Source organism: Zeus faber (assembly GCF_960531495.2).
Source record: "Zeus faber genome assembly, chromosome: 4".
NCBI classification, from domain to species: Eukaryota; Metazoa; Chordata; class Actinopteri; order Zeiformes; family Zeidae; genus Zeus; species Zeus faber.
In genome coordinates, this window is record NC_137191.1 from 22536047 (window position 1) to 22551046 (window position 15000).

Sequence of the window (15000 nt, forward strand, 5' to 3'; positions counted from 1 at the left end):
ACAGCATGGAGAAGAGAAAGTGATGTAACGGCAGAGGGATGGAGAGATGGCGATGCAGGAGAGAGCGCGGGATAGAGAGAGAGAGAGAGAGAGAGAGAGAGAGAGAGAGAGAGAGATGAAAGAGTAGAAAACCCGCTGTGCGCCGTGGTACTCACAGTGTGAACCCGTGCGGCGGAGTCTCTCTCCGGACGAACGCACCATCTATTCAGTCCTCCACACACACTCCTCGACTCCCCATCTGTTCCGCGCCCAGCGAGCGCTAACCATACCTCCCCCACAATCTGCCTCTTCCCCCTCTCACCCTCTTTCCTCCCAATCCCCCCTCCTCCTCTGTCACCCCCCCCCCCTCTCCGCAGCAGCCGATGGTATTCCCGTCGGTCGCCCGCGCTCTCCTAATCTCTCTCTCTCTCTCTCTCTCTCTCTCTGTATTTGCATGACAGGTGCAGCAGATGAAAGGTTACTCAAACAACAGTGCTCAAATAGCACATTTTCTGTCTTTGACTTTGTCAGTGGGTATAATAGTCATTTCCCATGTGAGTGAGCCCCTGAGTGAAGCCAGGGATGAAGGTGTGTGTGTGTGTGTGTGTGTGTGTGTGTGTGTGTGTGTGTGTGTTCAAGTTCATTTGGACTTAACGACTGAACCGCATCTTGAAAAGTTGGAAGTGTCCAGAATAGTGCGTCTCTTCTCCTCCACCCACACTTCAGCGATACAGTACGCAGTTTATTTTCAGATACTGTTACATTAGAGATCACATTGTGTGTGTGTGTGTGTGTGTGTGTGTGTGTGTGTGTGTGTAAATTAAGGAGCCTGAGTGTGTATGTGTGTACAAGTCTGTCTGACGGTGTGTGTGTTAAATTGTGTTTCTATGTGTGTGTCTGTCTGAATGAATGTGTACAAGCTTTTAGACTAGGTAGGCCTGTGTCTAAGTGTGACTGTTTGTGTGTGTGTGTGTGTGTGTGTGTGTGTGTGTGTGTTTGTGCATGTGTCCAGGAGTGTGTGTGTGAGTCAGTGTGTCTGCTGAAAACACACTCTCTCCTCCTTCAGTCTGAAGTGGTCCAGCCGAACCTGTTAACCTACATACAGCGCATTCCCATGCAGCAAGCTCCCAGGTGTCTTTATTGAGGGACACCGCCCTCTGGTGGACCCTGCGATGCTCCACCCGACAATACACCATCGAAATCCATTCAAACAACATTGGCTGTTTATAAACCATCAAAGCGCTCCAAATACAGGCGTGCGTGATTAAAAAAGTGCGCATTCCCAGTTTGTTCTTGGGAATAACTAACGTTGTCCTCTAGAACGGCAGAGTTGTCAAAAGAGGACACTGGGATATCTGGGTCATTCCCATGAGCAAACAGTAACCTCCATCACATGCATCTTTGATATTGCGTTCATCCGTTTGGGTATTTTGGTCATTTTAGCTAGTTTGAAGGCGATTACGTCTCATTTTGAATAAATTCCAACCCTCTTTTAGAGGGATCTGGGGGCAGCTTGGAGTAGCCGCTATGCACTGCTGAACTCTCATTGTTGGTCTGGCAAATGATCCAGAGTGCAGGTGAAAGGGACAGTCCGTCAGTCAGTCTGGGATTCGCTATAAAACACCGCTCTCTTCCTTTCTCCACGCCCCTCTCCTTTGAGGAGAAGAAATTAATTTTTCATTGAAATCGCTGAATCATTCACCGCTTTCCTCTCAATCCTTTGCCCGGTCGACCGCCCAGCCCGCTCAATAATTTGCCTCGACGTTCCCTCTGCGTCTGCGGGTTCACGCACCGCTGACTGTTTATGCACCTGTACACCTTCCTGGGGAGTCTCGAAAACTACAACTTAGAGAATTGAAAGACTATGTGCCACATGTGCTCCAAAAGCCCTGATTGACCATAGTGTCTGAATCTGTTCAATTTATATCTGTGTAAACCAAAGTACAATACACAGTACCAGTCAACTTGACTCACATAAATGAATAAACTTTTGTCCAAATAAATGAGACAACCATCTTAATAGGTCATAACCGATAAATGTTCCAATAGAAATAAAACTTTGGAGTAGATGGAGTAAAAATTATGAAATTGACGTAGCAATAATAATAATAATAATAAATAAAAAGTAATAAAATAATAAATAAAATAAAAATAAAATAACATATTCACTGTAATAGACTGTAGATTGATTGTACATTGTGATATAATAATAAATATAATAGAAAATATTGACATCCACGCGGTTTGACCCACCTGCCGTTGTCGCGGCCGACGCCCCACACTCGGATGCTGGCGATGGGCTGAGAGTGGAGCACGCTGCGGTCCATGGGGTCGACCAGGTTCAGCATGTTGTTCTCCAGGATCAGGTACATGTCTTTTCCCTGGAAACGCACACACGCGCGCGCACACACACACACACACACACACACACACACACACACACACACACACACACACACACACACACACACACACACACACACACACACACACACACACACACACACACACACAGATTAAAAACACAGAAATGCACATGTATAAACACACAACTTGCCAACATTCATTTACCCGTATGCAGTAACTGTGTGTGTGTGTGTGTGTGTGTGTGTGTGTGTGTGTGTGTGTGTGTGTGTGTGTGTGTGTGTGTGTGTGTGTGTGTGTTATTGTGTGCACGCGCATTGTGAGGGCTCCAAATAAAAGATCAAGAAAGAGGGATGAAGCGGTGAACCCCTTTCTTTCTCTCAAATAAAGAAATCTATGTCCTGTCAGTTCATATTAAACACAACCAGGAAAGGGAGAGAGAGAGACAGAGAGAGAGAGTCAAAGTGTTCAGAATGTTAGCACTAGTTCCGTTCATCCCTTCCAATCCACTTGAATTAAGTAAACAGTTTGTAGTTTTTGTTCAATCAACGCACGCACGCACGCACGCACGCACGCACGCACGCACGCACGCACGCACGCACGCACGCACGCACGCACGCACGCACGCACGCACACACACACACACACACAGCCCCACCCTCCTTTCCTCCCCCCTCCCTCCTCACCTCTCCCCAGACTCCCACGGTGTCGCGGATGTCGTTCTTGCAGTAGGAGAGCTGTCGGATGCAGTTGTTGACAGCCACGCTGCTCTTCCCCGGAGCCAGGTCGTCCTCCGCCATCTCTACCCAGCCCAGGGAGCGCACGGCGAAGCACTGCCGGACACGGGCACACGCACACGCACACACACACACACACACACACACACACACACACACACACACTTTAGAACGTGTGTTTTCACGACTTGGTTCAGTATCAGACGGTTTGAAAGGAGGATAGAAGAAGGGTCGGTGGTTATGTTCAAACAAATGCAGACGGAGACAAAACGCTGTCAAATGCAGTGTTTTGGAATATCTGGAATAGAACCCAGCTCCTGAAGAGCCAACGCAAATGACGCACGTAGAACTGTCAACCATTATTACAAAACCCCCTGTTCGTAATCATTTAAGTTGATGGCGACCATTTTACGAAATGGTTAACTTCCATAATTATATGTTTACATCCTAAATTCAAGGGAATTTCCAAAAGCCAACGTGAGAACCGAGCTGCGTTTCCACCAGCTGGGTCGAGGGAAATGAAGCGTCTACCTGAATGTTTACGTTCAGAAGTTCAAGGGCAAAAAATGGTTCTTCTTCATAAGGTGGATGTGTTTCATTGCACTATTTAAAAGCCTTCTATATCTGCTGTGAAGGAGAACCAACTACAGCGATGGAAGAGGAAGGAGGTCAACAGTTTGATTTGCTCTGTCATCTTCTGTCGGGGGAAAAACAAACTGGAAGGTGGAGGACGAGTTTCTGGAGTAAACAAACGCTTCACGTGATTAATCAAAGGCCCCGTCGCGTTGGGAGACAGCGGTGAAAGCCGCGTGAAAGGTTTGACACTTTTGGATTCGGGAACCTGCGTACGCGCCGGCAGTCCAAGCCTCAATGTGACACATGAAGTCCACCCGCAGCTTCAGGGCCGTTCGAAATGACAGCAAATGCGCCGTCGTGTGTTTGATGGACATCTTCCAAAAGGCCATAATGACCTTGTTGTCTTCGTTCCTCTAGTAATCCAAAGGATGAAAAGCTTATTTCCGTGCAACGGCCAGAAACCTTGGAGTCCCTACACCCTCCATAGTGTCGTAACAAGGACAGGGAAAGACACAGATACGAACTGGCAGAACAGAGATAGATGGATGGGGAGAGAGAGGGGGGGAGAGAGAGAGAGAGAGAGAGAGAGAGAGAGAGAGAGGAACACGGCGATGGAGGAAACGTCCCATATTCTTCTGTCCTCATCAAGTATTCATTCGAATCAGACAGTTCATTGACAAAGCTCTACGGAGATTGTCGGGGGGGAATGAATAGGACCAGAGATAAGTGGTAAAAACGGGTGAAGACGTAACGACAGAAAGAGAGAGAGAAAGATAGAGAGAGAGACACTTGATATCTACTGATTCCGGTGGAACAAGCACAAAAAAGTGAGTAACAATATTTTATTACTAATAATTATTAGTAATAATAACTAATAATTATTAGTAATAACAATATAGTATAGTAGTAATCATGAAACAACTAGTAATAAAAAAAATAAACATAAAAATTCAGCTGCTGGGAGCCAAGATTCCAGGGGATGGGGGATTTGTCCTTGTCACGTACTATAGACAAGCATGGTTACACACACACACACACACACACACACACACACACACACCCGCTAACATCTGGCTTTTGTCTTCAGTGGGAAAGGTTACAATTGGCATTCATTCCCAGGACAAACGACTCTGCAGTAGTCACAGGCTCCAGCTCCGTTCAGCAGTGATGGAAACATGACGTAACATGGTGTAAAAACGGTATACATCCAGTATTTCCAAGCAAATTCAAACAAGGAGTTTCCCTCCTTTCCTCCCCTTCTTTTTACTGTTTGTTTCCTCCTCTCCACCCTCCTGATGTAGGGCAGAGTCTTACGAGGCCACAGAGGCCCCAGACTCCTGGCTTGGACATGATGATGAATTAGGAGGCAGCGTTTCATACTGCTGACTTGAAACTGACTCGGGCTCATGTGCCATGGTGAGCCCGGCTCACACTTGCAAAACTACATACCACACACCCACAAATGATTGTACTGGTCTCAAAGTAAATACATCTGGTAAGTGAGGACACACACACACACACACACACACACACACACACACACACACACACACACACACACACACACACACACACACACACACACACACACACACACACACACAGGTATCAAAGTAAGGTCTGAGTAAATACACCTCGTAAGTTAGGACCCATGTTCCTGGTGCATTTATAAACCCTGAAATAGTCAATTCAGAGAAACAAGAAGCGTAAAACATTCACACACACACTACTGTTGCCAGGACCAAAATGAAGTTATAATACTAATCCAAACCAGAAGGTGGCAGTGGCCACACTAGGAATATTGGGATGTCGAGGGAACATCTATTCCTATAAATTCAATAATTAACAAAATACTCACTCCTTATATTTCTCTATACTGGTATTATATACATATTGTAATACACACTAACTAGCAAGACAATTAAAACAGACTTTGAAACAAAGAACTGCCCTCCAGTTAACAGCTGTTTGAGATGTTGATGTACAGAGCATTAGTACCAGTAGTGAGTGTGTGTGTGTTACGGTAACACATGCCCAGGCGATAAGTCTGCCTTTCTTCTCTGGAAGCTGTCAGTGTTGCTAAAGAACGAGTAAAAGCAGTAAGGGACACACACACACACACACACACACACACACACACACACACACACACACACACACACACACACACACACACACACACACACACACACACACACACACACACACACACACACACACACACACAAAATACATGCTGTGCATGGGCTTTAAACATTAAAGGATATTTATCTGTGATATCCAGGGTATTTTAACACAACAGAATGACTAAGTATCCACTGGTGGAACTGTTATTAGTATTTTATATAGCGAAAGTCAACAGCGATTGCTGATTGTTGGCCACCAAAGTTGGACAAACCGTTGGTGGTTGGTATGTACATGACTGGATTATCATGCTTTCTCTACTCTGCATCTTCCCATCTTGGATAGATTTGAGACTCCTGTGCTACTTTAAATACATAAAATAAAATACACTAAAATAAAAAAATAAAAAAATGTAATTTTCCCAGGGGATTATAAAGTTGCATCTCATCTTCAAACGGCAGATGGTGTAGATACTGTCCACACGGGGGCAGTACTGTCCAGTCATTCCCTTTGACAAAACTGACTTTGAGAGAGGAAAAGCAGCCGCCTGGATCCGCAGTAATACGCTGGTGAATAAACAGGCGCAGGACGTAAACAGAGCGAGACGCGCGGTCCTGCAGGGCATGGGGCCCCGGCGGAAAGGACCCAAGGGAACTGGAACGTTAATTACACTTCACAATGCTCTACAGCGGGGCTTAGATGGCGGATAAGTTATGGTTTCTGGAGAGAGTAGCAAGGATTCCCGGAGAGATAACGTCTTCTGAAGAAAAAGAGTTTTCTGAAACAAGAGATTTGGAGAATAAAGGTATCAAGGTGTTTTTTTTTTTTTTAAGCCCTCCAGGTTTAATAAATGGAATCAATTGGAAAATCCACTTTTATGTGAACCCATGTGTACAGATTATACATGAACAGAGTATTACAAACTCTCAGGTTTTCTATCAACCACACTTTGGCAAGAGCAGGACAGGTGGTCGGGACAAAGGTGAAACACTTAGTTCACATGTTAACTAAATACTCTGTTCCCCCTGACAAGATGGCTGAAAACTCTGGCAGTCTTTGGCAATAATTTTGGAACGACACTTTGAACATCTGCTTGGAGAGACTGATGGATCCGGATATTTTTTAAATGGAAACAGAAATCCCGAAGCGAGGGAGTACGAATGCATCTGTGCGCAACGTAGAGCAGGCGTTCCCAACCATTCTGGGTAGATACAGTATATAACAATGATTTCGCTGTGGACCCCCTTGCGATTCCGTCGAGGCCCCCTAAGGGGCGCAAACCTCAGTTTGGGAACCCCCCGACATAGCCACCGGAGAGCTCCGAACCGAGTCAAGTTTCTCACCTTGGTTTCTGAACCACTGTGGGCGCCGCTGGACTCCTCTTTTTCCACGGGAGATTGGTTCCTGAGGAAGAGGAGGCGGTTATTGAAAAAAGTAAAGAGGCAAGGAAGCCCCTTTGCGTGGGTTTGGAATTACAGGCCGCTAAACCGTTGGATGCACGTGTCGACAAGGCTCCATGTTTCCCCCCTCACCCTCACCTTAGTTTTAGCGAGGCGTAGCGCAGCGTGGCCCCCTCGAACTCCTTCAGGCTGGGGTCGGGGTTCACCGTGGCCGCCTGCAGGTCCTGGCGCACAGAGGTGACCCCGTCAGAGAGCGGATTCTTACCGCACGCACGCACGCACGCACGCACGCACGCACGCACGCACGCACGCACGCACGCACGCACGCACGCACACACACACACACACACACACACACACACACACACACACACACACACACACACACACACACACACACACACACAAGCAGCTTGGCCAAGACACAGAAGCCTAGACTTGACCGAAACCAAAGGCAAAAACCATATTGAAATACAGCCGACACACAAGGTTGATGCCGCCATGCATCCAGTCTGTGCAGGACGGAGAGAAGGTGTCAGTGTGTTATGGGTGTGAGGCGGCATGCAGTTTCAAGAAGGGAGGAAGATAATATTGGAATTTTGGCAATATTGATGACATATTAGTGCTGGGCGATATGGCCTGAAGTAGATCTTTACATTTTTTTTTTTGATGAATGATTTTGGATTATTGTGCCAAAGGTGCACAGTACATGTCAATGGTAATATCTAGTAATGCTGCACTTTGCCCATCATGAACCAGATGACAAAAAATGGTGAGCTAGAGTATTTCAAGAGGCGGCAGAAGGCATAGACAGGTGGGATATATATATATTTTTTTACTTATTATTTGATCATCAGCTTGATATTTAGCCCAGCACTACGTGACACACACACACACACACACACACACACACACACACACACACACACACACACACACACACACACGCACACAGTCGAAAACCAGAAATGTGCATCGATTGATAAAATGAAAAAAATAAATAAAAAAATAAAAAAATAAAAGAAAAATGAACGCAGTCGTTTATGTAAGAGTGCCACGTTTCAGCCAAACAACAAGGCGCGTCATCCACGATCGAAGGCTTTAGTTTTCCGTTAACGCTGTGACAGCGAAGCAGCAGCCAGACATGTGTTTTCGTCGCGGCGCGGTTTGAATACACACGAAACAAGACTCAAGATTCTGCATACCCGCTGCGTCATTATACTTGCCTTCCAAACCTCACTATCAATCTTTCCGCCAAAATCACTCCACACCTGTTTCTACATACACACACACGCCATTAAACCACACAAACACACAGACACACACACACACACACATACGAGGTTGGCGGGTCAAGGGTCGAAGGTCAGGATAGAGGTTGGAGGAGGAGAAGGGGGAGACAGAACAAAGCTGTTAGCTAGACACTGGAGCCTGGTTTCAATGAGGAGCCACAGTGCAGAAACATCCGTCAACAAAGATGTTTGCTGTTTATATTAAAACCACTTTTTTTTGTATTATTTGTAGTTTGCTCCTATTGAAAGTCCTACAAAGAATCGACTGATTCAGGATTAGTACAAATAAAATACAAACACACAAATATATACAGTATATGCACGCACCGCACACACACACTGTTGCCTAAGCTTAATAACGGTGAATGTATTCTTAGTGAAACACTGGGGGGGCTATTTACCCTAGAAGGGAAGGGATACGTGACACTACATAACACTGGCTGCAGTGCATCTGAGATACGCAATCATATCACACCCGGACACATACACTGGTAGAAAGAAAGGGACGCAAAGGGACGACTGGGGGCGAGGAAAAACAACAAGAACAACAAAGAAAACCACACAGAGGACTGGAAAAGGACGGCGATTGTACCTTGTCTTCGTCTTCGAGCTGCTGGGAGCCACAGTCCTGGTCGGGCATGCCCTGTAGAGAGCTTGAACGAGGCTGGATGGAGATGGAGAAAGAGAGAGGGATGGAGAGAAGGAGACATTACAGCAGTGTTTCCCATACATTCATTTATTTGTGCAGGCCCGCCACAATATCAACACTGACAGCCACATTGACTTTTGATTTATTAATTATTTTTTTCACTTTTTAAAATGGGTAAAATCTGACTTTATTGGAGAGCTGCGTGCAGCGCATTGAAAAATACGTTTTGGACCAAAAAGACGTCTTCGGAACAAGATAAGAACAAACTGACGGGTTGATCTGGGTTCTCGGTGCAAGCCCCCGGGCCATTCAACCGCCTCCTGTTCCCGGGTCAACAAGCATGTTTTATATAAACCGTATTTCCTCAAATATAAACTGGTAAACAAGGAGTCAGTGTGCATGTGTTTTTTTTTCCTCCTCCAGTGCTCTGCCGCCCGCACCACGCATCCCGTGCCGCTCCCCGTGTTTGTTTTCCTGTGTTTTTATTTTAGAGCTATTTGTTTTCGTTCATTTCTACTTGTGTTAAACAAACGTTTTAAACCCAACAAAGGCATGTTCTGCCTTGGTTCAGGACAGTGGATTGCGTAATGAACAAAAAAAAAAAAAAAAGATGCAAGTTTATTTTAGATGTATTTATTTTGAGGAGCACGGCAGTTGAGGTAAAAAAAAATAAAAATAAAACCCCGGTCACTATTTGCAGAAATACGGGTACTGTCAATAAAAGACAAGTTTGATTTCAGTATTTATTTTCTTTTATTTCATCTTTATTTAAAGAAAAGCCGCTGCCAACTCCCCTCGCTGTCGAGTTCATGCTTCTTTCACCGGCGAGATCTTATTGAGTGTTTTGCTGAAGGTGTTCTGGGTCATGTTCTCCGGTGGTTCTAACGCCTTTTGTTCTTGTGTCTTTTTAAGTCTACCTCCTGCTTCTCTCTCTCTCTCTCTCTCTCTCTCTCTCTCTCTCTCTCTCTCTCTCTCTCTCTCTCTCTCTCTCTCTCTCTCTCTCTCTCTCTCTCTCTCTCTCTCTCTCTCTCTCTCTCTCTCTCTCTCTCTCTCTCTCTCTCTCTCTCTCTCTCTCTCTCTCTCTCTCACACACACACACACACACACACACACACAAACAATGGACCCGTCTGTGACTAGCCGCTGCTCTCCGTGCACAGTCAGAATCATAACATGATCATGCGTAGGATGTTTTATGAATAGCCCCGGATCAAAATTATTATTATTTTTATTTTTACAAAAATAAGAATAAGAAAAAAATTGCCCTGGATCTATTCATCTGTCATTCCGATCATCCATTAAAGCCCTCGAAAATAATATGATGTCATTGATTGAAAACGCAAGTACGTTTTGGGTCCTCCGTGTGTCCTCTGAGGGAGCGATCAGGGTGCAATTTGTGCCCCTGTCTCCCTCTCCATGCGCAACGGAAAGATTGCACAGGTAGCCGTTCCTCTAAATAAAGTAAATAAAAACATTGTGTTTTTATTTTAAATGTACTTTATTTTACACAATTTCCTCATAACAACACAAAAAAGCACTGTGCGTAATGGGGGCACTCTAAGTCAGTCACTGATTATATAACACAAAGCGTTTTCACCACATTGGCTCGAGTGAGACTGACAAATACCCGATGGTATCTGTGCAGCCGGCGGGTCAATCTCTCCCAGTGAGGTGAGTCCATCCATCGGCATCGGCCCGTCCTCACTGGATCAATGAGGTATCTACACCATCCTTCCATCTATCTCCTTTCCTCTCTTCCCCTTCTCCCTATCATTCTGCTTGATGGACTGATTGACTGCCCATGCACAGCGTAAAGTATTGATCATCTTCCAGCGCCATCTCTCTCGGTCTCCCTCCCTCTCTTGAGAAGTTTGATCAGACTGGGAAGAGGTGAATGAGCTTGGACGGTTTGGATACCTTGGACGTCTCCTGGAGGCTGCAGAGTAAATCCTGTCTGAGTTAATTCACTTCCTCCGAGTCTTCCCAAACAAACCCTGTAACCTTCGCTGCAGCTTTATACCCTGGGATGGAAACAGGCAGAGACTTACGAAGTAGCAGCTGTTGACGAAGCCGCAGGAGGGCAGCGTGGCCTCGTGGGCAGCGAGCGGCTCCAGCGAACTGTCCGAGGTGGTGCTGCCCGAGCGGGGGGATGCGCCGAAGAACACCTCCGCCTGGGACAACTACACGCACGCACGCACGCACGCACGCACGCACGCACGCACGCACGCACGCACGCACGCACGCACGCACGCACACACACACACACACACACACACACACACACACACACACACACACACACACACACACACACACACACACACACACACACACACACACACACAGACAGACCAATTTGCAATAATGCCGCACGGGCCTATTTTTGAATAGTTTGGTAACTTCTAGTTAGTTAGTCTAGTTAGAGTCTGGACAGCACACTGGACATTCTCAATCAGAATCTGTTCATTTATAGTAAATAATATGATGACATCATAAAGCATCTTACTGTAAATCTCATCTCGTTCATTTTAGAACGAGACGTGCGACGTGTCAGTTAACCAACGGAATATTTTGGGTCACATTTGTTTGGTTTTTCACTAACATCTGCCCCAATGTGGATTGATTTGGATGAAATTTAAATCAAGAGATGCATGTGACATACCAGTTTAAATGAGACCTCAACTGTGTTCGTAGCTTATGCCGTAGTATGTCTTCCAGATAGTTTTAATCGGGTTGGACATATTTCAGCGTCAGATGTACCGGCTCGTCTGTGTTAAAATCGCTCAAAATTTGGTTGCTTTTTTACTAATATCTGCTCCGTATGCGGATCGATTTGGATGAAACTTCAACCACAAGGTCTTTGTGACAGCGTGATTCAAACAACCGTGTTCGTGTGTTACAGTATGTGTTACCGAAGTTGGTGTTCCAGATAGTTTTAGGCTTCAAAATTCCGAAAATGCTTTCCCGAACAATAAGAATAACAATAAGAAATAATAATAATAATAATAATAATAATATATAACATAGTAATAATACAATAATAAAATAAAAACAATAATAATAAGAAATAACAATGGGAGCTGCCGAACAATAGGGCTGGACCCCTAATAATAATGATAATAAATATAGCTGCAGGGAGCAATACATGGGGTCCAGTTTAGATTATGGTTCCCTAATCCGAGGTTCCAGAATTTGCACTCTGTGATTATATGCGGGGACGTTTGGAGCGGACTGAGGGATGCTCTCCGAACATGCCAGACAAGACGTCACTGAAAATCGCAGATTATTTTCCTAATTGCTCTCTTTTTGCGGGGATGGGGGCTGCGCCAGGCTCGGGTTGGGAGGAGGGTGAGTTCGAGCGGGTTTAGCCTGAAAACTGCCAAGAAGAATAATAAAAATAAAAATCCGAACAATAACAATAGGGTCCTGCCAGCACTGAATTTGTGGTCAGACATATCTGCAAGTGTGTGTGCTGCTACTCCTTCTCTGACATCTCATGCCAGATTCAGGCATGTATCCGAACGAGTGTGAGTTTTATAACTAAGAAGTATAATGTATACACAGTATATTAATATAATGATATGAGACTAGATATCACATATCAGGATATTGGTTATCCTTATGTTCTTATATGACTGAGACCTTGGAATGTCTCAATTTATTAAACTGTTCTAGCTGCTACTAGCTGCTTTGGTCATTATATCCACATTACCGAATGATAATTTCCCATATTTTCCCCTTAGTGCGGTGAAACGATATAAGAAGTAAAAAAAATACTGTGATTTTTGAATCGTCAGCATCGCCCTGTGATCCCCTCACCTCGTGGTCGGGCGTAGGTGAGGGGCTCAGAGAGCCCAGGGAGTGTTTTCGGGCGACTGAGGCCGTGCCATTGGCCAGGGGGGTCTGGGACTCCAGGTGCTCGGAGGCGGGTGCGGGGTAGTCGGCGGGCCGCTCCCACTGGGTGGTGCCGGTAGGGATGTGCCAGTAGTAGATGCCGGCCATGTCGGTGATCTTCTTCCATCCTGGAGGAAGGTCTGGGTCAGTCTGGAAGGACTGCTCACTCCAGATATCTGGGCAAAAAAGCACACCCACACCCAAATTAGTGACAGTGAAGTATTCAGTATTGAACATTTGATGAAATGAGGTTTCTCACATGCACCGCCAATCTCTCACACAAACCATTCCACACGTCAACATATTTTGAGATGTCTTTGTCAGAGGTGTGTTTGAGAGGTTTAAGCCCTCCTCTGCTGACTGACATTTAAGCAACAACTGGATGGAATTAATAGCATCTGCTGCAGCTGCTGAGGAACTGACCGTGTCTGTCCACGAACCAACAGCTGAGTGAAGCTGGGAGAAACCTCTTTGACACTGTTATGACACACACCTCAATATTGGCCATAAATATTTAGGGAAGATCCAAAATATTAACCTATTTATTTTCAACTACGTCCAATAATACACTCTGCTTCTGTCCCAGTTCCCATCGTTGTCCTGGTCCAGATTTAGAATATCTGTCAAGTTGTCACTTGTCGCCGTGCAGCAGCCAGGCAGCCAGGCAGCCAGGCATGGAGCGACCCCGTTTTGGATCCTGGCCCACATTCAATTTGATAACTGTCAACTGACAAGAAATATTTTTTTTTCAACTGTTGTGCATCTGCACCAATAGCAAACCTGCCGTGTGAGACGACGGCTTCTGGGGAAAAAAAAAAATATATATATATTTTTTTTTTTATTATTATTATTATTAATGTATTCCCTTAAGTACTTTGGGGGAGTAAGGGGGCAGTTCGGGGCACAGACAATTGGGCCAGATTGAGTGACTGAGGAAGTGATCCCGTTACGCACGGTGCTTAATTTGTTTAATGACACCTTCAACGAAGGAAACGGAACACAATACAATACGTGTAATATAAAAACACATTGACTTCATTAGGACAGTGTGTTAGTGTGGAGGAGCGAGGCACGGCGACGCGCCGCGTTCACATTGGAATTGGCGGAGATGAGCGAGCAACACACGGTGCCTGCCATGCCATTGTTCAGACGGTCCATTATTCAGAAACCCGAGTAGTCTGAAATAATCCTATTGCACCCCGGAAGGTCCGATGACATCATTCTGCATAATAGCCATCTGCTTCTGTATTTTGTGTACAAGTTAACAAATGAGGTTATTGATGATTGAAACAAAGATTCCAGATAATTATGAACATAAAATGAATCTACTCTGGGGCAAATTTATCTTTCTTCATCTGTGATGCCATTGGACCTTCCCGTGTGCAATGTGACATTTTTCAGACTATTGGGGTTTCGGAATAATGGGCTGTTGGAACAATGGGCAGTCCCCCAGCACGCGCACGCACGCACGCACGCACGCACGCACGCACGCACGCACGCACGCACGCACGCACGCACGCACGCAGTCTACAGTAAAAGGGTGATTTAGTCAAAAATTAGGTCCAATCTGTGTCTGCTTTATGTTTTATGCATTATGTTTAAAGTAAATCATCCATCCACCACCTGTAACCCCAGACCGCCCGGAGACGACGGTTGGACTCCCTGTTCTTTATGGTCCTACTTGCGATCACAATCATCTCTCATCTGAAACCGAAACGTTTCTTGACATTTAGGCACACCAGCAAAAACCCACGTTGATAGAAACGTCAATGATAAGTGTGTGTGTCCATGTGTGTGCCTGTGTGTGTGCTTAAGGGGGGTAATGAACAGCAAGATAGTAAAAATGACGTGACACTGCATTAGGTTGTGTAGCAACTAATAAAGGTAATATAAGGTCCGAGACTAACAGGGCCTGTGTGCACTCTGCGTGTGTTTGTGTGTGTGTGTGTGTTTAACAGGGAATTCTCAAACTGCTGACCATGCCG

General features: G+C 45.4%; 1 protein-coding gene across 3 annotated transcripts in view; it reads right to left on the reverse strand.

The window, feature by feature from the left end:
* apbb2b (amyloid beta (A4) precursor protein-binding, family B, member 2b) overlaps positions 1-15000 on the reverse strand; it is a 56563-nt gene that overhangs the window by 12432 nt on the left and 29131 nt on the right. For all 3 annotated transcript variants that reach the window (XM_079999124.1, XM_079999126.1, XM_079999125.1), the window contains 8 exons: positions 12941-13191; positions 11170-11301; positions 9065-9136; positions 8407-8457; positions 7319-7404; positions 7124-7184; positions 3030-3176; positions 2233-2360 (listed from right to left, as the gene is read on the reverse strand). In XM_079999124.1, the coding sequence (XP_079855250.1) occupies positions 2233-2360; positions 3030-3176; positions 7124-7184; positions 7319-7404; positions 8407-8457; positions 9065-9136; positions 11170-11301; positions 12941-13191 (928 nt within the window). The remainder of the gene's footprint in view (positions 1-2232; positions 2361-3029; positions 3177-7123; positions 7185-7318; positions 7405-8406; positions 8458-9064; positions 9137-11169; positions 11302-12940; positions 13192-15000) is intronic.